Here is a 26472-nt window from a genome sequence, read left to right on the forward strand (position 1 = left end):
CTATTCTTAACGTCTATGGACCTCTGAGAGCACTTTTTCTTTTTGTAATAAGGGGCAGTAATTGGTATTTTAAAATTTAATTATATACCAACCCAAACCATGTGGAGCATAATTGCCAAAGCTCAAATCAGGATGCATAATCTGAAATGAATTTATGTGCCACTTTTTGGTGTGAGAAGCACTCTGGAATATAAAGTATTTGTCTTTTTGTTTTTTAAACTTTGGGTTTATTTATTTATTTATTTATTTATGGCTGTGTTGGGTCTTCGTTTCTGTGCGAGGGCTTTCTCTAGTTGCGGCAAGTGGGGGCCACTCTTCATCGCGGTGCGCAGGCTTCTCATTATCGCGGCCTCTCTTGTTGTGGAGCACAGGCTCCAGACGCGCAGGCTCAGTAATTGTGGCTCACGGGCCTAGTTGCTCCGCGGCATGTGGGATCTTCCCAGACCAGGGCTCGAACCCGTGTCCCCTGCATTGGCAGGCAGATTCTCAACCACTGCGCCACCAGGGAAACCCCTTTTTTTTTTTTTTTTTTAGGTAACTTTATTGAAATGTAACTTACATATAAAACATGAACCCATTTCAAGTGTACATGATGATGAATTTTGACAAATATAGGTCAAATATATATCTTGACTGTAACCACCATCTCAGTCAAGATATAGACCAGTTCGGTCATCTTGAAAGTTCCCCATGACCCTTTGCAAGTCATCTGGCCCCAGGTGACCACTTAACTGCGTTTATGAGAATATAAAGTTTTTATGCTGAAATGTGAAACTTCTAGAGTATTTGTAAATTTATTCAGCAGATATTTATTAGCACCTACTATGTGTCAGGCATAGTTCTAGACATGGAGGACACAGCAGTGAATAAGCTAGACAAAGCCTCTGCCTTTGTGGAACTTCTACTGGGGAAATGGACAGTAACACACACATGCAGTGTGTGTGTCAGCTGGCCATATTTTTCTCTCTGTGGAGAAAAAAAATAAAGGATGTCATAGATGGGGGTAGTGAGCCGGTGCAGTTTTAAGTAGTGTGTTCACGGAAGGCTTCGGGGGAAGGTGATAATTGAGCAGAGAGCTGAGGACATGAGAGAGCAGACTAGGCTTATATTCAGCACTAAGGCAGAGGAAGCAGCAATTGTAGAAGCCCTGAGGTGAGGGTCCACCTAGGGTGTTCAAGGAATAGTGAGAGCACTCATGTGTCTGTAGCAGAACAAGGGAGGGGAGAGAAATAGGAGATGAGGTCAGAGTGAAATGGAGAGGCCAGTATCATGTAAAGTCTTTCTATTAGTCAGTGTTCTCCAGAGAAAAAAAACCAACAGGATATATATACATCCATACACACACATGTATATACATACATATATGTAGATAGATTGATGTATGTATGTATATGTGTGTGTGTGTGTATAAAGAGATTTATTATAAAGAATTGGCTCATGTGAATATGGAGGCTGACAAGTCCCAAGATCTGCAGTCTTGGGAGACAAACTGGGGACCCAGGAGAGCTGATGGTGTGGGTCTGATCTGAGCCTGAAGTGCCTGAGAACCAGGAGAACTGATGGTGTAGTTCCAGGCTAAAGGCCAGGAGGCTTGAGACCCAGGAAGTGCCGATGTTTCAGTTTGAGTCGAAGGCAGGAAAAAACCATTGTTCCAGCTTGAAGGCAGTCAGGCAGGAGGAATTCCTTCTTATTCAGGGGAATTCCCTATTATTTTTGTTTTAATGCAGGCCTTCAACTGATTGAATGAGGCCCACCTATATTAGGGAGGGCAGTCTGCTTTACTCAGTCTATTGATTTAAATGTTCAACTCATCCAAAAACACCCTCATAGAAACACCCAGAATAATGTTTGACCAAATATCTGGGCACACTTGTGACATATAAAATTAACCATCATAGTCCTAATAGACCCTTATAAGGATTTTGGCTTCTACTTGGAGTGAAATGGGAAGTCTCTGGAGGATTTTGAGCTAGGGAGGGACATGCTCTGATTTAGGTTTTGAAAGGGTCATTCTGCCTGCTATTTTGAGAATTATACTGTAGGAAGGCGAGGGTGAAAGCAGGGACTGGTTAGGAGCTATTGTAGTAATCTAGGTATGGTGCCTGGACTAGTGTGGTAATGGTGTTGGTTAGAAGTGGTCAGATTCTGGGTACATTTTAAAGGAAAAGCTGCCAGGATTTGCTGACAGATTGGTTGTAAATTTAGGAAGAAGGAACTCAAAGATGACTTCAAGGTTTTTGGCCTGAGCAACTGGAAGGATGGAGTTTCCATTTACTGAGATAGGGCAGATGTGGGAGGACAGGCTGGGTGTGAGGGAAGAGCAGGTTTTGTCCATATTTATTTTGAGATTCTACTAGACATCCAAGTGGAGAGGTCAAGTAGGCTGTTAGGTATGTAAGTTTAGAGTTCTGGTGACAGGTGTGGGCTCAAGAGAGAAATCTGGGAAGCATGAACATGTAGAAGAAGCCATGAAATTAGATGAGATTATTTTAGAGAATAAATACAGATAATGAAGAGAAGGGTTTGGGAACTGAGCCTTGGACAGTCCACATCAAGGTTTATGGGTCAGGGTGATAAGGAGGAACCAGCAAGAGAGACTGAGAATAAGTGACCAGAGAACTAGGAGAGTGTGGGGTCCTGGAAACAAAGGAATTGTTTTAGAGGGGAAGGACTCATCAGCTACACCAGATATTGCTGACGGGTCAAGGAAGAGAAGGTCTAAGAATTGGTCATTGGATTTAGCAACATGATTTATTTATCAGTTAATCTCTGGGTATAAAGGAAAGCACAAGGGCTTTGGGGTAAGACAGACCTCTAGGTTCAAATCCCTGTTCTCTCATTCTCTGGGTATATCAGCTTGGGTCCTCTGAAAACAGATGCCAGGACAGAATTAGATGTGCAAGAGATTTATGGGCAGAAAGGCCTGTGAAAGAGACAGGGTGCGGGTCTGCCACTGGTGAAGAAAGGAGAAGAGGAGGACTGGGTAGAAGACGCCTCACACTGCAGTGCATTTCTGAGAAGGTCAGCCGGGCTGATGGGGCGTTCCTGAGCAAAGATTGCCCATCAAAGGAGTCTCTGTGCCACGGGTGGCCATTGGCTGACAGAGGCCTGGGGAATGTGCTCACTGTAGTGACCTTGGGCAAGTCATTAAATTTTGGAAACTTCAGCCTCCTTATCTGTAAAATGGGCGTTATTTCTACGATTTTTTTGAAGAATAATGGGATGTTATGTGTGATACTCCTAGAGTGAGGCCTGGTGAGTCATAAACTTTAATTCCTTTTTCTTATAGTATTTGTTATTATCTAATTCTCCTGGTTAAGGAGTTCTTGGAAACATTCTTTTTCTGGTTATTTGGGAGTAAAACCAGCGATATTTTCTTTCTGTTTGTTTGCTGACTGCTCTTTTTCAGTCCTTAACACTCTCTTTCCCTCTCTTCCTCACTAACCCCCTCCCCCAGCCCCATGTTCATTTTTTTTTCCTATCTTTTCCTCCATTTTTAGGGGTGGGAGGAGTTGAGTCATTATGTTGTAATTATCTTGGAATTTAAGTTGCTCAGGAACACTGTAGTTTGTTTGTTAATGAGCACTTGGTTTGTTCTTTGAATATGAATTATGGTGACCAAGACCTCCTGGAAGGTATATCCCAAAGAAGAAAATCCGCTGACTAGTCCTGCCTGTGGTGTGAGATTTGCTTAGTATTTCTGGAAAGGCCAAGGGACCTTGGCTCTTCTTGACACCCTCAGCCCACTGAACTGCTCCCCAAGGCCTCACAAGTGTTGGATAATTGCCATCATTGGCTCCCACTTTTCCTTCAGGCGTTGCTAGTGACGATAGACCTTATGCCTAGGCCAGGCTCCTGCCCTCAGACTTTGTTCCAAGGTGACAGCACGGAGGAGAATTCTCCTTGGGATCGGACCAGGCAGTTTCACCAGATTACAGTTAAAAGCCCTGGGTTGTGGTTCTCCTAGGCTGGATTCTCTTTCTCAGGTGTTTTTTCGCAGCACATGCTGATGTACAGCCTCTCATGGACGGTGACCAGGTTTTTCTAGGGAGGGCAGCTGGTACGGCAGGGTAGCAGGGTCCCCAGGCTGCGTTAACAGGGAGGGGTAGCTGCTCTTCAGCCAGGGAGAGCTGGAATTGATACCTGGGGGAGCCAGGGTTACAGTCAGAACACCCTGAATAAGAGAACCAGTGAAATGAGGTGTGTGACCTCAGGCTAGTTACTTCAACTCTCTGAGTCTCGGTTTCCTCAGCTGTAAAATGCGGTAGTAGCAATATTTACTTTTCTGAAAAGTTATTGGGAGAAACTCTGGTGGGGGATAAAGGGGAGAGGGAGCAGGAGTAGACAAGGAGAGCCTTTAGACCGTGATGCAGGTCTGATACTAGTGAAGAAAGGAAAGAAATTCACTAAATGAGAAATAATGTTATTTTTAAAATCTTCCTTATCAAGTTAACTGCTGTTGCTGAGCGTTCCCGTGACTTTTTCTGCGTGGTGATTGTTAACTGTTACGGGGAAGCAGTTACTGCCATCCCACAGGTGAGGAGATCGAGACATGCTGCCTGCCATTAAGCTTTCCACCTAGGAGACAAGTACTGTTCAATGACGAGAACCAGATAGGCATATGGCATCTTTTAATAGCTTTATTGAGATATAATTCACCCATTTAAAGTGTATAATACAAAGGTTTTTAGTATATTCAGAGTTGTGCAACCATCACCACGTTCAATTTCAGGACATTTTTCATCACCCCACAAAGACACCCTGAACCTACTAGCGGCCACTCCGCACTTCCCCCCAATCACCCTCCTAGGAATTGCTCTAGGCAGCTACTAGTCTGCTTTCTGTCTCTATAGATTTCCCTATTAACATTTTATATGAATGGAATCACACAGTATGTGCTCTTTTGTGACTGGCTTTTTTCACTTAGCATAATATTTTCGGTGTTCATCCATGCTGTAACATGTATCAGTACTTCATTCTTTTTTATCGCCACATAATATTGCATTGTGTGGATATGCCACATTTTATTTATCCTTTCATAAGCTGATGAATATTTGAGTTGTTTCCACTTTTTGGCTATTACGTATAATGCTGCTATGAACATGCTTTCAGTTTTCTTGGGTATATACATATGAGTGGAATTGCTGGGTCATGTGATAACTCTGACTTTCTGAGGATCTGCTAAACTTTTTCACAGGGACCACACATTTTACATTCCTACCAGTAATATTTAAGGATTCTAATTTCCCCATCTCCTTGCCAGTACTTATTGTTGTTACTGTTATTGTTATTATTACCATGCTCGTGAGTATGAAGTGGTATCTCATTGTAGTTTTGACTTGCATTTCCCTAATGTTAACAATGTTGAGTATCTTTTCATGTGCTTGTTTGCCATTTGTACATCTTTAGAAAAATGTCTATTCAAGTCCTTCACGCAGTTTTTAAATTGGGTTGTTTGTACTTTTGTTGTCGAGGTGTAGGAGATCTTTATATGTTCTGGATACTAGACTCTTATCAGATATATTATTTTCATCTCTTTAATTATAAAAATAATACACATTTATTGCAAAAATTCAAATCCTACAGAAAAATAAAAAGTTATTTTATTGTTCCCCAAATATTCTTCCCAGAAGTAACTGTTGGTAAGTTTAATATATATCCTTCCAGATTTTAAAAGATGCGCACACACACACACACACACACACACACATACACACACACACACACGTACATATTTAGTTTACATAAACGGGATTAAGTATCTGCAGTGCCACAACTTGCTTTTTTTGTCTTAACAGAATCTTCTGTACATCTTTTCCTGGTGATCTCATTGTTTTTGTGCCTGCAGAGAAGTACCGTTTTGAGATGGGTATAATACAGATGAAGAAACTGGGGTTCAGAAAGTTAAGTACTTTGTTCAAGGTCACAGATTAGTAAGCAGAGGAGTCATTATTCAAATCGAATCTGTTTCCAAAGCCCACGTTCCTGCCACACTATCACATTGCTCTGCGGGCTGCTGACCTGGAACCTCCCTCCTTCTAGCTCGGTGGCCTCTTTGTCTAGCTGCTGTATCGCTTTGTGGATCTCGTACCGGGGATAGTGTGTATAAGGTGCACATTCTAGGAAATATTGATAATACCGTTTTCTTCCATAACTCGCATACATATAAACCTTTAGTGATGGTGAAAGAAGAATCAGAGGAGACCGCCTAATGACCTCATTCGGGCTGGGGCAGCCACCAACTGCGTTTGAGCAAGTGTAGCTGCTTTTCCAGCCCTTTTCATGCCCGCTGCCTGTTCGCCATCGCTGCTTTCCAGGGCCGTTCATTCATTCATTCTGCTGGAGGACTTCCAGTACAGTACGTTGTTTCTCTCGACTTCCAGGCCTGGCGAGCCTCCGTGCAGTTTTAGGATGGCTGCTTTCTCCTCACCCAGCCTGTGGCTTTTTACGAGAGCCTCCTACTATTCAGGTCCCAAGTGTGTGGAATGGGGGCCCCCTCCCTGCACAGATGTTCTGTTTGAAACACACAAGAAAGTGCAATCAGGAATCAAGAGCGGAGCATGGGCTGCGGAGAAAGTTGCCATCAACACCCGTGCAGAAGCTGCGCCCAAAAGGGCAGCCTCCTCCTCCCCCTGCCCCTCTTCTGTTGTCACCCTCTGTGTCCTGCACCTACTTACAGAACCTGGCAGTTGGCCGCTGGAGATCAGCTCACTGTTCTACTGCCCACCTGTAGGGACTCGCTTTCTCCTTTCTCCCCACTGTGCTTAGACTTGTAGGGGAGCCGGAGGAGTAGCCGTGAACTGTGTGTCTAAGCAGGCCTTGGTGACCGAGCAGTGCCCTCCACGTCCCTGCAGCTAGTAAGATTAGCTGCTTAGATTTGTCTAGCACCAGCAGGGAGACCCGGAATTCACGAGTCAGGCTGCACTGGGCTCAGATCCCAGGTCTAGCAGGAACTTGTTGTGTGGCCTTGGGCAGGTTACTTGGTCTGTCTGAGCCTCCCTTTTCTAATCTGCAAACACCAGGTAATAAGGCCACTAATGTCATAGGAATGATGTGAAGGTTCACTCAGCTAATGCACAAAGTGTGCGTCACCCCAGATCCTGGCACGTGGGAAGAGCTCTGCAAATGTTAGTCATTGTTCGAAGGCGAGCAGATGGCACTGGGGCTAGAGGACTAGGCAGTTACCAGTGGACCTTGCTGCGATCATAATGTTTCCTCCTTCTCTCCCCATCTTGCTTTATGTTCTTCATAGCACTTACGTGTCGGTTTATAGACTTACGTGTACTCTTTCTCTCCTTCACTAGAATGTGACTAGGCCAGTTTATTTATCTCTTGGTAAAATAAAATACAGTGTGTGTTTGTGAAACAAAAAAAGAAGACTGTGATTAGGTGGAGCCTCGTCGGTTTTGTTCATTGCTGTATCCCTAGACCCCGAAACGGGGGCTAGCATGTAGTAAGGGCAGTAATGCAGTCAGTGTGCCCACTGCTGTGCCAGGTGCTACTTGTATATTAACTGCTATATTCATAACAGTCTTTTGAGGTAGGTATGTCATTACCCCTATTTACAGATGAAGACGCTGAGTCACAGGGGAGGGGAGTCCTTTGTGCCCAGTGTTACACGGTTAGTAAGGGGAAGGACAGGCGTCTTCCTCAGAGCCTGGGCCTGTAGCCACTCTGCGCTGCTCGCTCTCTCTAGTGGGAGACTTCACTATTATTTTTATTACTGATCTGATTGACAGCTTTTAAAATAGTCAGTACCTACATACTCAGAATTCTTTAACCATCATCTGTCATTCGCTCTTAACACTAACTGTGGAAGAAGAAAGGTAACATTTTTATTACTCCCCCCGCCCCCATTTACAGGTGAGCAAACAATAACAGATAGTGTTTCTTGAACATGTCACCGTGACCGGCACATTTAGTAACTCTTTTGATCCTTACAACAATCCCATTAACTTAGTGGTATTATACACATTTGACAGATGGGAACACTGAGGCAAAGAGGTAAAAGTACTTGCCCAGGGCCATACGTCTAAGAAATGATAGATCTGGGCCTCAAACCCTGGCAGTCTAGCTTCAGAGACTGTTCTCCTAAACACTTCAGTAAACACCCTTCTTTGTGATCTAGGGAGGAAAAGTTAATTGTCCACAGTTACCCAGCCTCTAAGTGGCAGAGCTGGGAGTGGAAGTCAAGTCTGCCTTGACCGCCAAACCTGTGCTCTTTGTCCTGTACTCGAGAGCTGAGGTAAGAGTTACCTCCACGTATCCCTGGACTTGGGTTTCCAGCCTTCTATGGTGACAGGGAAGGAGAACGTGAGTGACTTCTTCAAGGTCACTCAGCTGCGAATGTGGAGCTGTGACCCCTGACCTCAACCTCGTCTCTCTTTCCACCATGCTGGGCTGTATTTCAGGATGGCATGTCTGGTTTAGCCAGGCCTCAGTCACCGGACAGGCCTTTGAAAGCAGGTGCCCACTTGTGTCCCCAGAGAAAACCGAAGGCACTGCTGATGGTAGAAGTCCTTCCAAAGTGTGTGTGTGATTTCCTTTGGGCTAGAAGGACATCTCGTGTCTTTATGAGACATGTAAGACAGGCTGGTGAGCTGGAGGGGGGTGGGGTAGGTTGGGGATGGGGGGTGGTGAGGAAAGAGGGGAGGGAGAATTGTGTCCCTAGGAGCACAGGAAGTCTGGCCGGGCTACACAAACAAAAACATTTCCTTCGGGGCCAGCGGCCCCAAGGCGTTGGGCAGCGCCCACCAGCAAACAATAAAGCAGGCCTGTGTCTGCTGCTGATTGCAGGCCGGTGCGCTGCTGGCGGGGAGTCCCCCAGCAGCCCAGCGCCGAGGCGGGCAGCAGGCTTTCTCTTGGTGGAGCTGTCAGAGATGCGCTTCCACAGGCTGTTTGTTCCCTGGAAGTGGGACACCCTTCTCCCTCAGCCTCCTGCCTCCCGTGGCCCCCATGCCCGCTCTCACTCTTCCCGTTCTGCCCCTCGCTGCCTACCAGCCACTCAGTAGCCTTAGTTCCTAGTGACTGAATCCTTTTTGACTGCCTTCTCCCCCAACCCTCGCATCCTGTCGTCCCCCAGCCTTGGAGATTCTGTAGTAAGCAAAGTGGCCACCCTGTATTGAGCTGCTGCAGTGCGTACGCACTGGCCGTGTGCCGAGCCCTTGCCGCCAGCATTTCATTTAATCCTTGCTTCCGCCCTCTTAGTAATATTCTTACTTCTATTTTACACGTGAGGAGACTGAGTCAGGAGAAGTTGAACAGCACGCTCACGGGTCTGAAGCTAACAAGTGGCAGAGCAGAGATGCCAACTTAGGTCTTCCTGGCTCTAACACGTTCCTTTCTACCTCTTTAAGTCCCCTTTAAGTGACCAAAGATCCTTTTGAAGTCTGACATATTATATTGGGCTGGCCAAAAAGTTCATTTGGGTTTTTCTATAAGATGTTACGAAAACCCAACCAAACTTTTCTGACCAGCCCAATAACTGGTTTTTACTGCAGTTGCCACGCTGAGCGTAGCTTCCTCTGATGTACACCTGATGAATGGCTTTGCACGTGTCCCGTTCTCACTGAAACCATAGGAAGTATCATTTCAGTCGGGGGGACTCTCTGCTTTGTGAGTTACCAGAGGGGCATGCCCCTCGGCTTATTGTTCGTGGGAACATGCTCAAGGAATTTTGCAGGAAGCCCCCATCCAGGATGTTACTGGAAGACCCGCCTGATGGAGTTTGTACAAACAAAGTGTGACCCTCCCAGCTCAGCCAAAACCCCTGCCTTATGCGGGGAGGCTCTCTGACCCTGGCGGAAAAGGCTACTGTCTTCATCACCCAGCCCAGAAGCCGCTACAGGCTAGGCCCTGAGCTCCCCATCCGCGGGCCTAGAGGCTTCTGGGCAGACTTTTGCCATATCCTTAGATCTGGTTTGTACATTGGTTTCTGCACAAAATACAAGTCTGATCACGTTTCCTCTGCCTCACTCAGACGTCTGTGATATCCCATGTTATTCTTAGAAACAATCTACTAAGACTCTTTCTTTTTCTCTCCTTTTTTTCTTTTCTTTTTATTGTGGTGAGATATACATTAAAAATCTACCATTTCAGTTATTTTTAAATGTACAGTTCAGTGGTATTAAGTACATTCACATTGTTGTGCAGCCAATCTCCAGAACTCTTTTCGTCTTGCAAAACCATAACTCTGTACCTATTGAACAACAACTCCCTGTTCCCCAATCCCCCAGGTCCGGGATGATCACTACTTTACTTACTGTCTCTATGAATTTGACTATACCAGGTACGTCATGTAAGCAGAATCATATAATATTTGTCCTTTTGATTCTAGCTGATTTCACTTAGCATAATCTTTTCAGGGTTTCTCCATGTTGTAGCGTGTAGCAGAATTTCCTGCCTTTTTAAGGCTGAACCGTAGTCCACTGTGTGTACCTACCCCACGTATGTGTCCCTTCATCCGTCAGGGGATCTACTAAGCCTGAATACGGCATCGAGGGGCCTGCGTACTAGTCTCGCCCTTGCCAGCCCTGCCAGCCTCCTCACTGGGCACAGTCTTTCTCCTCTGCTTTCTGTGCTGCAGCCACGCTGCCTTTCTTCAGTTCCCCCAGAACTTTACCTGGAAAAAGGCCTTTGTTTTACACGGGCCATTCCTTCCAGTGGGAATGATCTTCCCTAGCTTCTCCACTCTTCTTCATCCTAACTTGAATATCCCTTAACTTAAGTATCTTCACGTTTTCTTCTGGGGTCCCACAGGAGAGCTTGCTCAGCCTCCTTTCCCCTGCTTATTTTCATAGAGCTCAACATGTCTTTATTATGCTTCTTACCACTGTAACTTATTGATGAACTGTGCATGTGTTTGTTTAATGACTGCCTGCCACGCCAGACTGTAAACTCACTCTGACATAGTGGCTGGAATGCAATAGGTGCCCAGTAAATAGCTGCTGAATGAAACTACAAACTAAGTGAATGAATTAATACCAGAAAGAGAAAAATTCATGGCTATATGCTGGGAACATTTGGATTTTTAAATGTACACAAGCTGTTAAATTACTAGTCAGATCTCAAAAAGTCATCTTGCTGGAGCACAGATTGTTTGCCTTGTCATCTCTCTGTTGATAAAAACTTCCATGAATAAACTGTTCATTATTTGAAGATGCCTCCGTAGTTGCCAAAACATAAACAACAATAGCAACAAAGGCAGCTTACATTTTCTGATTGTTTCTGTCAGGCTTTGTACTGTGTACTTTCCATATATTATCTCACCCAATCCTCACAAGAACTCTGAAAGGTAGATGCTGGGGGTTTTGTTTGTTTATTTTCAATTTCTATTTCCAGATGAGAGGACCAAGGCTCAGAGAGTTTAAATCGCTTGCTTAAGGTCACTCAGCCAGTAAGTGGCAGGTGCAGAAGTGGAGGGGCATCAGGGTGGGATGGAGCACATCCCCTCCCCTAGTGCCCTTCCCCTCACTAACTGAAAGAGCTTTTTATCTGTTTTTTAAATGGGGCCTCTGCCTTGGTTTTCTTTGAAGCCAGGGTTTTGTGGCTAAAGAAGAATTTGAAAACTCCAGGTCTACAGAACAAATTTGACCCTGATGCACCTTTTTCAGCCTCATGCCTTCCTGCCGTTACACCTCCCACTGTGCTTCTGCCTGGAGTGCCCTTTCCTTTCTTCTGCAGCTGATGAGTTACTGCGCGTCTCTGGGGCATTTTCCAAACCTTGAGACAGAATGAGCTGTACTCTCTGCATGCTCCTCCTGCAGAAGGCCTGTGCATCTGTCCTAGCAGCAGTCGTGCTCTTCCTAAGTAGTGGTTGACAAGTTCGTCTACACTGCTGGACTGAGCCTCTGGAGAAGTTGGACCAGGCCTGCCTCGTCTCTGGCGCTCCTCAGCCCAGCCCGGGATCTGGCAGGGAACCCCGGGGCCTCAGCCAGTGCTTGATGAGTGAATGCATGCCAAGTGCAGAGCCGGTGCTCAGAACCAACCGGCTGAGCCCAGAGCCTGGAATACAGCTAGCCTGTACTCACAGAACCCTGTGAATGCGAGATGGAGACGATCAGATGTATTAATCACTGGTTTGGAAAGGAATTAAAATATTTCCATAATATAGTATGTTTCTTTTCTAAAACAGATGTGCCCTCGTTGTTTCATGAGGAAGTAATTAAGTGTGTTTGATTAAAACATTCATAAACACGGTCAAATTTATTCAAGGCTACTATATGCTGCTATCTTTATTGTTGGTACTTTATATATGTTGTGTGTGCATCTCCCAATCAGAGAGTTTTTATTATCTTCATTTTAGAGATGAAGAAACTGAGGCTGAGAGAGATTAATTAGCTTGCCCAAGGATAGTCAGCTTCTGAGTGATAGATACAGGAATAAAATGTCTGTCTTGACTTCAGAACCAGTGCCTTTCCATCATCCTAACTGCTTCTGATCTTGTAACTTGGATACCTTCGGCTCAACACCCGGAACCAGCATGCAGAGATGGCTCTCTTCCTCTCAGCCCTTCCTGTGCCTGGCGTCCCCTCCCCCCCCCCCCCCCCCACTGCACTCCCCTCTCCATTTCCTTAGACTATTGCCTCTGTATTTGCATCCTGAAACTGAACTATTTTTGTCAATGTCAGTAATTGAATATTATTATGTATGGAAACTGGTGTTAATAGTGTAGTAAGGTCACATTTACATTAATAAATATAAAAAATACACTTTATTAAGGCCAAATTATGTATATTATGAATTTGTTTTCTTTATATAGCCATTTATTCTTAAGGGTTTTTTGAGTCCCAGTTTATATATTTTTGAATGTGTGATTTTTTTTTTTCTCCATGTAAAATATAAATATAACAATGTAGTGAAAAAGAAGTTGGTTAGATAAATTTTTTATTTTATTAAAGATTGTCTAAAAAGCAGGCTACCTATTTCAAGTTATATATGAAATATAAGATTAAAATACTTCTCTGTAGAGAAGTTAAAAGGTTTCTTACAGACTTAGATGCATTTATTTTCTGCCCCTCCTAGTATTTCAGCAGGATTAAGTTTTTTGAATCAGTGGATCAAGTTTTAATTTTCCTGTTCCTTCCTTATACTGACATATGCTTTGGCAGAACAAAAAAGAGACCTAAACATGTCAGCATGATTTTTGTTCAATGAATTAAAAACCATAAAAGTAACAAGATCTGATCCAAATCCCTAAACTCCTGACATGGTGGTTTTGTCCTTTTCAGTCCCAAGATTCATATTACTGACTTTGAAAAAAGCTTTGTGCCTGGAAGCAGAAGTTACAGCAGCAGTGCATAATTTATTTGAAATAGATTGCAAGGGGTAGGCAGCATGGAGTAGTGGGAAGAATACAGGCTAGAAAGTTCTGGATTTGAATCCCAGTTCTGTCACTCAAGCCCATCTGTGTACCTCAATTTCCTCATTGGAAAATGGGGGTTTTAGAATCTAGTTTGATAAGTTGTGAGGTTCAGTGAGGTAAAGTACTCATGTGGCATTGAGGGGCTTAATAATGGTAGTAATCAGGGTTATTTTTATTTTGAGAATGTTTTAAGAATTTGAGAATTTTGAGAATTCAAATAGCTGGATCCAGAAGGATTTATTTATCACATAGCTGTTCCACTTTGTCCTCAGAGCTTATTCTTTCTCAAAATTCTTTAATTTTTTTTCTCATCCTATCAGGAAAAAAATACCAGATAAATGCCACTAAATCTTTAACACCTGTTTGTCACTGTTTCACACGGAACATATATACCCAGAACTTGGGATTATCCTTACTGAACCAAAACCACGTAAATTTGAAGATCAGGAACCATTTGCCAGTGATCTCCAGTTCAGGACCCAGGAGGCAGAGGAATTTTTTCATACTAAGACCATTGACTTTTGAGACAGGCCAGCCTAGGTTTGACTTTGTGTAAGATAACCAAACTTCTTTGGACCTTATTTTCTTCATCCATAAAATGGAGTTCGTGATCTTACAAGACCCTCTGTGACACAGCTTTCCAGCCTCTTTTCTTGTTACTCCCTTCTCTGTTATCTGTGCTCCAGTCAGTTCCTCGCATGAACACGATCTCGTTGTAACTTAAAGCCTCTGTACAATGCTCTTTCTTCCTCCTGGAGATCCCTACCCGTACTGGCAACTTTGCCCTCATTCTTTAGATCCTTGTGGTGTATTAGTCAGGATAGGATGGGCAGTGCTGTAGTAACAAGCAACCCCCAAATCTCCATGGCTAAAACAACAGAAATTTATTTCTTGCTCATGACGCATGGGGCACTGTTCATCATAGTCTCTCTGGGGCCTAAGCTGATGGAAGCCCCCTCTCAACTTGCACTGCGGCCAACAGAAACAAATGTGGTGCAGTGCACGCTGGCTTAGAAACCTTCTGCCCTGAGGCGACGTCCATTCTGCTCACATCTCATTGGCCAAAGCCAAGTTGCACAGCCACACCAAACTTCAGAGGGGATGGGGAAGTGCCTTCCTACTGGAAGGAATAAAAACCAGGATATTAGTGAACAAACCTAATGACTGCCATGCTTAGATATTATTTCCTCAGGGAAGTCTTCCCGCCCCAAACTGACCCCTCCCCAAACTCAGACACGCTCTATTGGAAAGGTCTGTTTACTTAGCTCTCTCCCTAGCTAAGGTGCCTCAGAACAGGACAGAGGTCTGTCACCTTTATCGTAGCACTTTGTACAACCAGCACTCTGACAGGTGGTAGGCACTCAGTGCGTACACGACCAAGGAATGAAGGCAGGACAAACATGCTAGACTACTTTGCTGGCTTGTTGTGATGATTAAATGTGAAATAGGAATAACAACTGCTTCATACAGTTGTTGTAAGGGTCAACTTACAAAAACGTATAAAGTGCCTGTCGCAGGCATTTATAATAGGCCTTCAATGTGCTCCTTGTTGTTATTATGATGAGGATATTAATCGTAAAAATAACTGACATTTATTAAGCATTTTTTTTTTTTAATAAATTTATTTATTTATTTATTTAGTTTTGGCTGTGTTGGGTCTTCGTTTCTGTGCGAGGGCTTTCTCTAGTTGCAGCAAGCGGGGGCCACTCTTCATCACGGTGCGTGGGCCTCTGACTATCGCGGCCTCTCTTGTTGCGGAGCACAGGCTCCAGACGCGCAGGCTCAGTAGTTGTGGCTCACGGGCCTAGTTGCTCCACGGCATGTGGGATCTTCCCAGACCAGGGCTCGAACCCGTGTCCCCTGCATTGGCAGGCAGATTCTCAACCACTGTGCCACCAGGGAAACCCCTATTAAGCATTTTTAATGTGCCAGACACTCTCATGGGTACTTTATGGAAGTTAACTGGTGCAGTGGTTCTCAAATGTTGTGTCTGGGTCAGTGTTGAGGTGATTCACAAGTAATTTGCTATAATAATAGTTAAGATTCTGAAGGTTGCTGCTTATTTGTTTTGGGTGATTTAGAGGTATAGAGACGATGCTATTTCTGTAGCATCATTATCCATTGGCACTGCTTTCTTTAGTGGGAGACAAAGGGGTGGAATTATAGCTAATAGTTGCTTCCTTTTATTGAGCACTTAAAATGTGCCAAGGTCAGTGCTAAACAATATACACGCAATCATCCCATAATCTTCACACCACCCGTTTAAGTCAGGTACTGACTATCCCCATTGTACAGATGGGAACTCTGAGGAGGGGAAGTCAGCTATGCATCTAGTAAGGGGCATGGCCAAGAGTTGACTTCAGGCCTGCTTAGAGTCCCTGGCTCATGCTTTTAAGCAACACTCTTCTTACTGGCTGTTCTCAGCTATCTCACCAGGAACTTTCCTTGACCTTGAGCATCCCCATGGGCGTGTGTCAGGAACGTGAAGACCCTCCACCGGCAGAGAGTAAAGTTACAAACTGCTGAGCTAGTGGACAAAGTGATGTTGAATTCTTGGCTGGCTGTTAATGCGTGGGATGATTTTGTTGAATGTTCTTTTGTCTTTTATCAGAGTAACCAGGGAGCACCGGGAAATGCTGGTGAAACTGGCTAAACAGAACACCAACAAGGCCAAAGACTCTTTACGGAAGGTTCGTACCAACGCAATGAATAAGCTGAAGAAATCGAAGGACAAGACCTCGGAGGACACCATTAGGCTCATAGAGAAACAGGTACTGTTGCCAACAGATGTAGTGCTTATGTATCTGACCCAGAAAATCACTTGTTCATGTCTGAAGTGAGGAAAATGAAAACGGAATACTCCTAGTTCTTTCACTGATGTGATCGGTATTGGCTGAGTCTCTGTTCAGGACCTGGCCCTTCACTGGACCCTGGAATAAAGGAGGAGGAGAGGAAGCTGCTGACCTTCCACTGTGTTCCAGGCTCTAAGCTGAACACTTTGCAGCACTTCATTTATCCTCGTCACTACAAAGCTGTGAGGTGGGTGGTGAGGAGACTGAGGTCCACAGAAGGTAGATAACTTGCCCAAGGTCCCACTGCTGGTAAATGGCAGCAGTGGGATCCAAACCCAGCAGACTGATCTCAGAGGCTATACTCTGATGCTCTCCTGTCTATGCTTGGTTGTCTGCGTGTGGAGAATTGGGGACTTGGCACTGTTCTTAGTGTGCTGAGTAGTGGCACTTCAACAGGTCTTAAAGGAGCTACTGGAGTGAGATAGTGAGAGGCGAGGGGGAAATGTTGAACAGCATGTGTAAAGGTATGGTGATGGAAAAGAACACCATTCAGTTAGATAACCGTGGCTTGGACCCAGGTTGACACTGGGAATGGACAGAGAAGACAGAGTGGCCAATTCATAGCAGGTCTTGTATACCAGGGTGAGGAGTTTGAACTTTAACACGTCCAGAGGTTCCCACATTGGCTCTGCATCTTTATCAGTCATCCGTGGCCACAAGAACGCCGTGTAGCAAACTACCTCGAAACTCAGTGATTTATATATCAAGTGTTATTTCTTATTCTTGTTTCTGTGGGTCAGCTGGGATGTAGCTGTTCTAGGATGGGCTCAGTGTACTTGCCTTCAGATCTTGGATGGGGCTCAAGTCTGCTGTACATCTCTCCGATCTTCTGGAGTCAACAAGCTTCCCAGGGCATCTTTTCATGGCAACAGCAGATGCCAAGCACATAAGCCCAGCTCCTCAAGTACATTTTAAGCACTTGCTCTTGTCACAACCCACAGGCCAAGCAAATCTCACGGGCCAAGCCCAGCATCACTGGGGCAGGGAAGTATATATGTTCATGGAGGTCTGGGGGAAGGAGTGAATACTTGTTGAACAATCATCTAATCTAATCTATCATCACAGCATTCCAGTCACTTGAGGAGCTAATAAAAATATGTATATCCTCCCCTCCCCTCCCCCTCCACTCCCAGAGACTGAGTCAGTGAGTCTGGGGTGGGGCCTAGGGATCTGCATTCTAAAATGATCCCCAGGTAATTCTGAAACAGGAGCTCCCTTGAACGATTATTTTTTCAGACAGTGGGGGCCTCACACTTGTGTTCAAAAGATGACTCTGGTGGCTGGGTGGAAAACGGATGGTAAAGGACAAGACTGGAGGCCCGGAGGCTGTTGCAGAAATCCAACAGGGAAATGATGGTGGCCTGAACTTGAGTGGTGCCAGTGGAATTAAGACGGGAAGATGAATTTACCCGTCTTGAGGAGATAGAATTTTTAATGTTTAGCATAATATAAAGGGCTTTCCCAAAGCCTCCTCGTCCACAATAAAAGCATTATCTTAGGAAGATTGAACCGGAGTGTGGGCAGGATGGGGAGTAAAAAGGGAAGCTGCGGGAGGCTGGGAGAGCCGTTAGGGGGTCATCAGGAGGAGGCCGTAAACTGGCTAACTACTCCCTTCTCTTAGACTTGCAGTTAAAATGCTAGTCGTCGACCAGGCCCAACAGTCACCCAGGGGAGAATTTTAGATGGATGCCTGGCCCGCTTCTGCATTTTCTGATTCAGTAGGTCTGCCTAGGAATGTGCATTTTTAAAGAACTCCCAGGTACGCGAAAGCAGACAGGAAAGGCAGTGACCTGGAAGCACTGCCGCGTACCCCTGTAACGGCACCCGCGTTAGAAAGAGGTTGTTCCGCACTTGATGTCTTATAACCTTGGAGAAGTTACTTGACTCCTTGGAGTCTGTTTCTTCTGTACAAAGGGATTTGTAATTCCGCCCTTGAAGGGTTGCCCTGGGATGCTAGAAGCACCATTAGAGTATGTGACACCTAGCCCCTCGGAGCGCCCTTCCTGACCTCTTTGTTCCCTCCTCTTTGCCTGCATTAGCTCACAGAGGTTCACAGACTAGCCCGGCCTTTTCTGAGCACTGCCCAGGCCTTGTAAGAGTCCAGCTGGGGCAGCTCCTTGTCTGTCTCCCAGGGGATTCCATCGCTGCAGTTGACTCTTGGCCTTTGTGTTGCTTCCTGGTGGTGAGCCTGGTGGTGAGGCCCCAGGACCTCTGGGGCCTGTCAGGCTCTCCTCACTCAGCAAGTCTGGGCATCTGCCTCAGGGACCAGAGCCCACGCTCCTTGAAAAAAGGAAGAATGATCAGATATCCAGCAATCTCCTTTTTCTTTTTTTTGTAATCTGTCTTCTTGTACTTTTAAAAAAATTATTGAGGTAACATTGATTTATAATACTATATGTTTCATGTATACAACATTATATTTCAACTTCTGTACACACTACAGTGTGGTCACCACCAAAAGTTTAGTTTCCACCCGTCACCATACAGTTGACCGCCTTTACCCATTTTGTCCTCCCCCCTACCCCGCTTCCCTCTGGTAACTACTAAATCCATTCTCTTTATCTGTGTGCTTGTTTTTGTTTTGTCTGATTTGTTCACTAATTTTGTTTTTTGGGTTTTTAGTTTTATTATTTTTTTATACCAGCACTCTTTTTTTTTTCTTTAAATTTGTTTTTTTTTCTTTTTGGCTGCGTTGGGTCTTCGCTGCTGCGCGCGGGCTTTTCTTTACCTGCGGCAAGCGGGGGCTCCTGTTCGTTGCGGTGCGCAGGCCTCTCGTTGGGTGGCCTCTCCTGTTGTGGAGAACGGGCTCTAGGCATGCGGGCTTCAGTAGTTGTGGCTCGTGGGCCCTGGAGCACAGGCTCAGTAGTTGTGGCGCACGGGCTCAGTTGTTCCGCGGCGTGTGGGATCCTCCCGGACCAGGGCTCGAACCCATCTCCCCTGCATTGGCAGGCGGATTTCTATCCACTGCGCCACCAGGGAAGCCCCTATACCAGCACTCTTGATAAAACCTACTTGACAAAGATCTCACCCGAAGCCTTCACTCATTAGCACCTGCCTTTTCACCTTTTTCTTCAGATTAGACTTTTTTATTTCATGCTTATTACTGTTGATTATTATTATTTTCCAAAATGAAAATAACTTTATTAGTTTTTTTCTTATACTAAACTAATAGATGTTTAGTGTATATTAAAAAAAAAATTAAGAAGAAAGTAATTGCAATCTCATCACCCAGAGATTACCCTTGTTAACATTTTCTTGCAGGCCTTCAGGTTATCTCTGTAAACACATATGTAATATTACAAGAAAAAGGATCATACTATATATATTACATGATATATCCAGTGCAATAATCTTTATTAAAGATATTATCACTTAAATATTAGTTCTTACCATTGTTGTTAATAACTTTATTTACTATCATATGGTTAAAAGTTTGCACAAGAAAATACTCAGTTGGGACTTCCTGGGGGTCCGTGGTTAGGACTCGGCACTTTCACTTACAGGTTCCGGGTTCGATCCCTGGCTGGGGAACTAAGATCCTGCAAGCCATGTGGTGTGGCCAAGAAAGGAAGGGAAGAGGGAAGGAGGAGGGAGGGAGGGAAAGGAGGGAGGGAGGGAGGGAGGAAATACTATTACTGTTTTATGTCTAACCTTTATGCATTTTTTTTCTCCACATATCTAAGTAAAGCCACTGTAATGATGGTCATTCTTATTCTTTCATTCAGATAAGTGTTTTCTTCATCCCGCACTGAAGGGATACGTGAAACAATGTTAACATTTTTGGTAATGCCTTCAAATGGGGATCATTTTGTTTAACTTCTTACAGAAAAGCTTGAGTAAAATAAATATTAATTGTCTTTTTGCACACTTCATTTTGTTCTTTTTCCCCAACAGAAGGCACGGATCTGGAGTTTTGGGTGCGATTTTTTTTGTTTTTATTTTTTATTTATTTTTTTTAAATAAGCAAGGCAGGGGCTGATTGTTGCTGATTGTTGCTTTATCAAAAAGTTTTGGTTTTTTTTTTTAATTAATTAATTTATTTATGGCTGTGTTGTGTCTTCGTTTCTGTGCGAGGGCTTTCTCTAGTTGTGGCAAGCGGGGGCCACTCTTCATCACGGTGCGCGAGCCTCTCACTATCGCGGCCTCTCTTGTTGCGGAGCACAGGCTCCGGACGCGCAAGCTCAGTAATTGTGGCTCACTGGCTTAGCTGCTCCGCGGCATGTGGGATCTTCCCAGACCAGGGCTCGAACCCGTGTCCCCTGCATTGGCAGGCAGATTCTCAACCACTGCGCCACCAGGGAAGTCCTCAAAAAGTTTTTTTTAATATATTTGTTTACTTTGTTTCTGAGCAGTGTAGGCTCATTGTAGAAAATGTAGAGAATTCAGAAGACTGTTCTTAAAAATGGAGAAAAATTCACCCCATAGTCCCACATTTGGGGATATTTCTCCTTCCCCCCTCCCCTTTTTTAACTACATAGTTTTTAACATGATTGAAAACTTATAGTTTACATACAATTTTGTATCCAGCTTTGTATTTTCTGTTTAGCATTGACTATTAGCATTTTCTTTTCCTTAAAAAAACTCTTTGTAAACAGCCGCATTCTGATGGTTGCAAAATAGTCCATCTTGTGGTTATACCATAATTCACTTTCATAAGCCCTCTTGTTGGACATTTAGTTTGTTTAAACTTTTTTTGTTATAAATAAGGTTGCAGTGAATATTTGTATAGATAAATCTTTGTTGAAATGACTTCCCTAGGGTAGAGTGTCATGTGTGGAATTATGGCACAAAGGGAACGCATATTTTTAAGGTTCTTGATACTTGCTGTCTAAATCACTTGCAGGGTGTTTAGAATATGTGTATGTTAAAAATTTTTTGCCTTTCTAATCCCTAACATTTGAACCTAGAATTTTTAATGTGAACTTAAAATGTTGCTCATCTTGGAAGTATTGTTTTTACTTCCACACTCCACAGAAAAGATTTAGTTATTCTTTCTATAAATCCATAAACCTTTCTAGAGGATAATATGGTAGTATATACCAAAACCCATACAATTTCTGATTCCATTGACTTAAGGATTTATTTAAAATAAGTTATCAAGAATCTTATCTACAGCGGTGTCCATTGATGTATTATGTATAATAGAAAACTGGAAACTGTCTAAATTTCTGATAGTAGGAAAATAGCTTGTTTTACATCCATTCGCTGCAATCCCTATATATAGACAGTTATACTTTACAGATACAGTAAATGTTTTCGGAATGTATTTTTTTTTTTTTTTAAGGTAGGTTACACTATAATATTCCATTTTTATAATGAAAAAGTATCATGTATGTGAAAAAGTTGGCAGCTTATTTACTTCAAAATGTTAATGGTGGTCATTTGGATTATGAACAATTGTAATTTTATTCTTTGTGAAATTTTCTTTTTTTTTAAATTTCCAAAATTCTTTTGAGTCAGATTTTTTAAAACTGTATTATAAAAGTGTTTCATCTTTGGTATATAAGAATGAAAGGATTCAGTTGTAGGTCCTATTCCTGCAGTCATGTCTGATCCCCACCTCTCCTCTACCACCTTCCCAGCCCCCAGCCCAGGCCATCTCTGCTGAAGAAGGACCAGGGTCTTCCCACTTGGGACTCTGACATCTGTCAGCCTGCTGTTTCACCTTCACTTTAGTTTGCTATAAATGGGTCTGCTGAACATTAAAGCACTTGGCAGAAACCACCAGTCAATCTGGCCAAGATCCTTTCACTGCCGCTTTTTTCTGAGAAACAGAGCCGCTCTGAAGCGAAGCTGGGTGCTAGTGGGGCTGAAGGGCTCCTAGCAGACTGTGCAGGCAGGCAGGCAGGAAGGCTGGACTGAGTGAGGCCGTGGGCGGGAGCAGGACCCACGGGCACTGTGGGCGTTCTGAGCTTTGCTACCCAGGCCTGCCCCGGGGGTGCACTGTGTGCTCTGAACGGTCTCCCTTTTCTGTCTCTGCCTTTCATTTTCCTGAACATATAAGGAGCCAGCGTGATGATGATGATGATCATGACCATGACAGTGACGATGATGTTGATGATGACGTGATCATCTTCATGAGGCAGCATGTTGTCATGGAAAGGGCTCTTGCTCTGGAGGCAGACTGGGCTGGATTCGAATTCTAGTCTCACTTCTCAGCTGTTAAGGTCAGCAAATGGCTTCACCTTTCTGGGCCTGTTTCCTCATCTGTAAAGTGGGAGAAGTAATGTCTATCCCACAGGATTGGTACGAGGACCAAATGACACAACGTACTTCTAAGTAGCTAGTATGGTTGCTGGTCTTCAGTAATTGCCCTCTTTGTCCATCCTACTCCTCTCTCTGTCAACTTTATGGCTTTGAATATGGGAATGAGATTAACTGTTTTAATGAGTCTAGCACAGCCTCCCTTGAATGAGGAAGGACTAGGCCAGGTTCTGTGGGCTCCCCAAAGGGAGTAGCAGCATTAAACTGGCAATCAGGGGTAGGTGAGTTCTTGGCTCAGTCATACCATTGACTTTTTATGTGATCTTGGGCAGGTTAGTTAACATCTTATGCCTTGGTCTACTCCTCTGTAAAATGGGGATAATAGCTGTCCCACCTGCCTTATAGTATAGGTATGTAACGTTGTTGGATTTGAACAAAGTGACAGAGGACAAAACATTTCTGCATAGTGTGAACTACTGTGCAACTGTCAGGTGAAATCATTAATATTCACAGTATATTAAAGGGAGATAATAATAGTATTTCATACATTTTGAGGGTTATGTGAAATAATGCATGTAAAGTTTTTAGCCCAGTGTTTGGCTCCTAGTAAATGGATGCTGTTGTTGGTATCCTTGTTGTTGTTAATCATCGTTATTTTAAGATGGGAAAGATGAACTTGCAGGTGGACTGTCCCAAGGGCACTTTGTGCCTGTAATATGGCAGAGAGTTAGTAAATATTTTCATCAATTGATTAATTTGAAAAGAAGTCAGAAAGTGATAGTAAAAATCAGAGTAACACAAGCAACATTTGCATAGCAAATAACCAGTTTAAACGTACTTGTATATTCATGGTTTTGTTTAACCCTCACAGTTACTCTCTGAGGAAGGGACTAGCATCCCCATTTGAGAGATGAGGAAACTGAGACTCAGAGTGGGAACTTGCACGTTGTCACCCCACTGAGAATTTAACCCATGACCCATGTTGTCAGATTGTTCCCGTAGGTCCTCTTCCTCCCCCCAGTCCCCGACTCTGTCCCCAGACACCATTTTTCCAGAGGAGGCTTGCAGCCCTTGTTCCTGGCCATCCCAGGCTGCCACCCTGCAGGTGCTGAAGTGCTGCTGGGCACCACGCCACACCCCGTGCAAGGCGGCTGCTCGGGGTGGGGGCACAAGAAGCCTGCCAAGGGTTTGTGTCGGCTGAGTGAGGAGGCCCAAGCGGCCGTTTCACGCTGGTCCTGTTCCGGAGTGCCCAGCAGCCCCAGGGGAAAGCCTTGCTCTCCCCACTACAAAATATGCAGCTGCTGCTATGGCAAGAACCTGGCTGTCTCCCTGCCTGGGACCAATTGCTCCAAATCCTTTCCAGTGCACTTACTTCCCAGTTCCTGGCCAGGGCCTGTGGTCTGCAAGTAAAGATGTCAAACAGCCGCCGTGCTGCTGAGCACACAGATCCTGGGCAACACGCAGCCCCTTCAGAGCTTCCTGCCTGAGGTTCCTGCCTGAGGCCCCTTTACACACGAGAGGGAGGCTGCAACACTCACTAAATTTTGTACTGTGTTTTGCTTTTCATTCTTTGAGGGAGTATATGTTTATTGCAGGAAATGTGGAGAAAATAGAAAAGCACAGAAAACTAATAATTATTCATTTAGCAAATATTTCCTGAGCACTTGCTATGTACTAAGTTTTATGCTAAATGTGACAGATACGGACATGAATAATACATTTCCTGTCTTCCCATCACTAGAAGATAATCACTATTAACATTTTGACACATTTTCTTCTAGTTTAAAAAATATGTGTATTTTTAACGTATTTGAGATCATTTCTACTATGTATATACACATTTTGTATTCTGCTTTTTCTTTAATTCAAGGGTAACATGAGCATGTTTCCATGATATTATAAATAATATCTTGAAACATTATTTCTTTTTCTCTGATTACGAAAGCAATCCAGGCTTGTTATAAAACAGACATTTCAGAGCTATATACTGGAATGTTATTTGTATTTATACCCTCTCCATGAGAAATAGACAGTCTTAACCCTTTTTAACGGCTGTATGTATTCAATTACATGTGCTGTCATTTTAAATTTTCTGATTTATGATTATAAGCTTTGGTATATATCTTTGCATATAGAACTTAAGAACATTTTCTCGGATCCCATTTATGTGGTAATTTCCCAGTTGAGAGAGTTTGGGGTTAAAAAATGGTAATAAGAACATTTGCATCAATTTGAATTCCTATCAGTGATATGTGAGTTTATCCATTTCACCATAGCTCTGGCACTGAATATTATAATTAAAAACCACAACATCAAATTTTGTTAACTATGATAACTAAATTATATCTTGTTTTAATTTGCATTTCTTCAGTGTCTATTGAATTTTCCATGTTTGTTAACCAGAGGTACTTCATCTTTTTTCAGTACTTTTTTTCTGCTTGTCTGTTGGGATCTTAATATTCTCCTTATTAATTGGTATGAGGGCTTTATATAGCAGAGTGTCTGAGGTGTAGGAAATTCTAGATGTTCATTAAGGGACAGATAAGACTGGCTTCTCTGCACTGTGTAATAATAGTTAACTATTTTGGGCTGTGCAGTCAGACTACCCGGGATTAAAGTCTGTCATTGCTGCGTTCTAGCTGTGTATCCTGAACAAGTGATTTTAACTGCCTCGGTTTCCTCATCTGTGAAATGGGGATGATGATACTATCTCATGGTATCTATTTCTTGCCGTTACGAGTCAATAAGCGTATGTATACGAAGTTCTTAGTACAGTGCCTGGCTGGGATGCAATTCATGTGAGCTTTTGTCACCATTATTATTTCCCAGATAACCTTTCATAGTTCTGGAATATTTCTTCCCCTCCCCTTCTCAGCCCCAGTTATCAGGTTGTCTCATTTTGTGTTTCTGCAGATCAGCCAAATGGCCGACTACACTGTTGCAGAGCTGGACAGACATCTGGCAGTGAAAACCAAAGAACTCCTTGGATGAAAATCCCCCAGGGGCCAGCAGTGCTCCCAACCCAGTTTCTAGTAGATCCCATGGGTGGCAAATTGGCACCTCTCCACCCCATCCACACGGAAGGCTGTCACCGTGCACTTGTCAGTCCTTGGAAGGCCCAGCCTTCCAGTGGGACACTGTTGATTCTCTTCCTCCTGTCCCCTGTCCACCCCATCTGCTCTGGACCTTCTGGCCTGGGTGGCCCTCGGAGAGTCTCTGTTGCTGACAGAGGGCCTTTACTTGGGCCATTTGCCTTGACTGTGACGTCACCGAGCTGTCAGGACCATTGACAGGCGTAGCACTGCCTGCTCCTCATCTTGGGAGCCTCCTTTTCAAACAATTAGTCAGGCCCTGTCCCCACCTTTGAACTCTGCTTGGGCCAATGTGGGCCTTCACCTGTGCCTGGCTACCTTTGCTAGAGGCCCATTTTCACCAAACAATAAAATCTAAATAAATTGATTGGAAAGAATAACAACCGCAAAGGATGGAATCAGTCTGAATTAATGATCTCTAAGTACCTCTGCGTAAAGCATCCAGAGCAGCGCTTTTGCCTCTGAGTCCTCACACATGCTCTTTCCTCTGCCTGGACCATTCTCCCACTCCTCACCTGGCTGGTCCTGTTCATCCTTGGCTCTCAGCTTGGATAGCACTTCCTTGAGGAAGTCTTCATTTTTCCCCCAACCTAGGACGCCTGTTATTGGCTCTTCTAGCACTGTCCACTGCTTTTATCTGAACCTTAATTGTTCTTTTTGATAATTAGTCTGTATGTTTTTAGTTTCCTTAGAAGTTAGCGTAATGCCTGGAACACAGTAGGCATTCAAATGTGCTGTGAATGAATTGCACATAGTAGCTACTCCACAAATGCTGGCTTCTTTTCCTTTCTTTCTGGTCTTAACACGGTTATTCTGTCATTTTCTACTCTTTCCTTTGTCCTCAACATTTACTTGGTAATGAGATCCCTGTCCCCAGGGCCTACCTGTTATTGATGGACAAGTCGTTTATTGTGGCTCATCTTTGGGTACTAGGTTAAGTTAGGTTTTCCCCCCCAGTAAT

At 43.9% G+C, this 26472-nt stretch overlaps 1 protein-coding gene across 4 annotated transcripts in view; it reads left to right on the top strand.

Moving 5' to 3' along the window:
- MRRF (mitochondrial ribosome recycling factor) overlaps positions 1 to 25901 on the top strand; it is a 55654-nt gene extending 29753 nt beyond the window's left edge. For 3 of the 4 annotated variants that reach the window (XR_014247505.1, XM_082402294.1, XM_082402295.1), the window contains 2 exons: positions 15975 to 16134; positions 25333 to 25901. Coding sequence is in view for 2 of the 4 variants with exons in the window: in XM_082402294.1 (XP_082258420.1) it covers positions 15975 to 16134; positions 25333 to 25410 (238 nt within the window). In the remaining 2 variants the exon portion in view is untranslated. Of the gene's footprint in view, positions 1 to 15974; positions 16135 to 22219; positions 22383 to 25332 lie in introns of all 4 variants that reach the window. The other variant, XR_014247504.1, reaches the window with a different exon arrangement.
- Positions 25902 to 26472: the final 571 nt, after the last annotated feature.

This window comes from Balaenoptera borealis, assembly GCF_965194805.1.
Source record: "Balaenoptera borealis genome assembly, chromosome: 8".
In the NCBI taxonomy this organism is placed as follows: domain Eukaryota; kingdom Metazoa; phylum Chordata; class Mammalia; order Artiodactyla; family Balaenopteridae; genus Balaenoptera; species Balaenoptera borealis.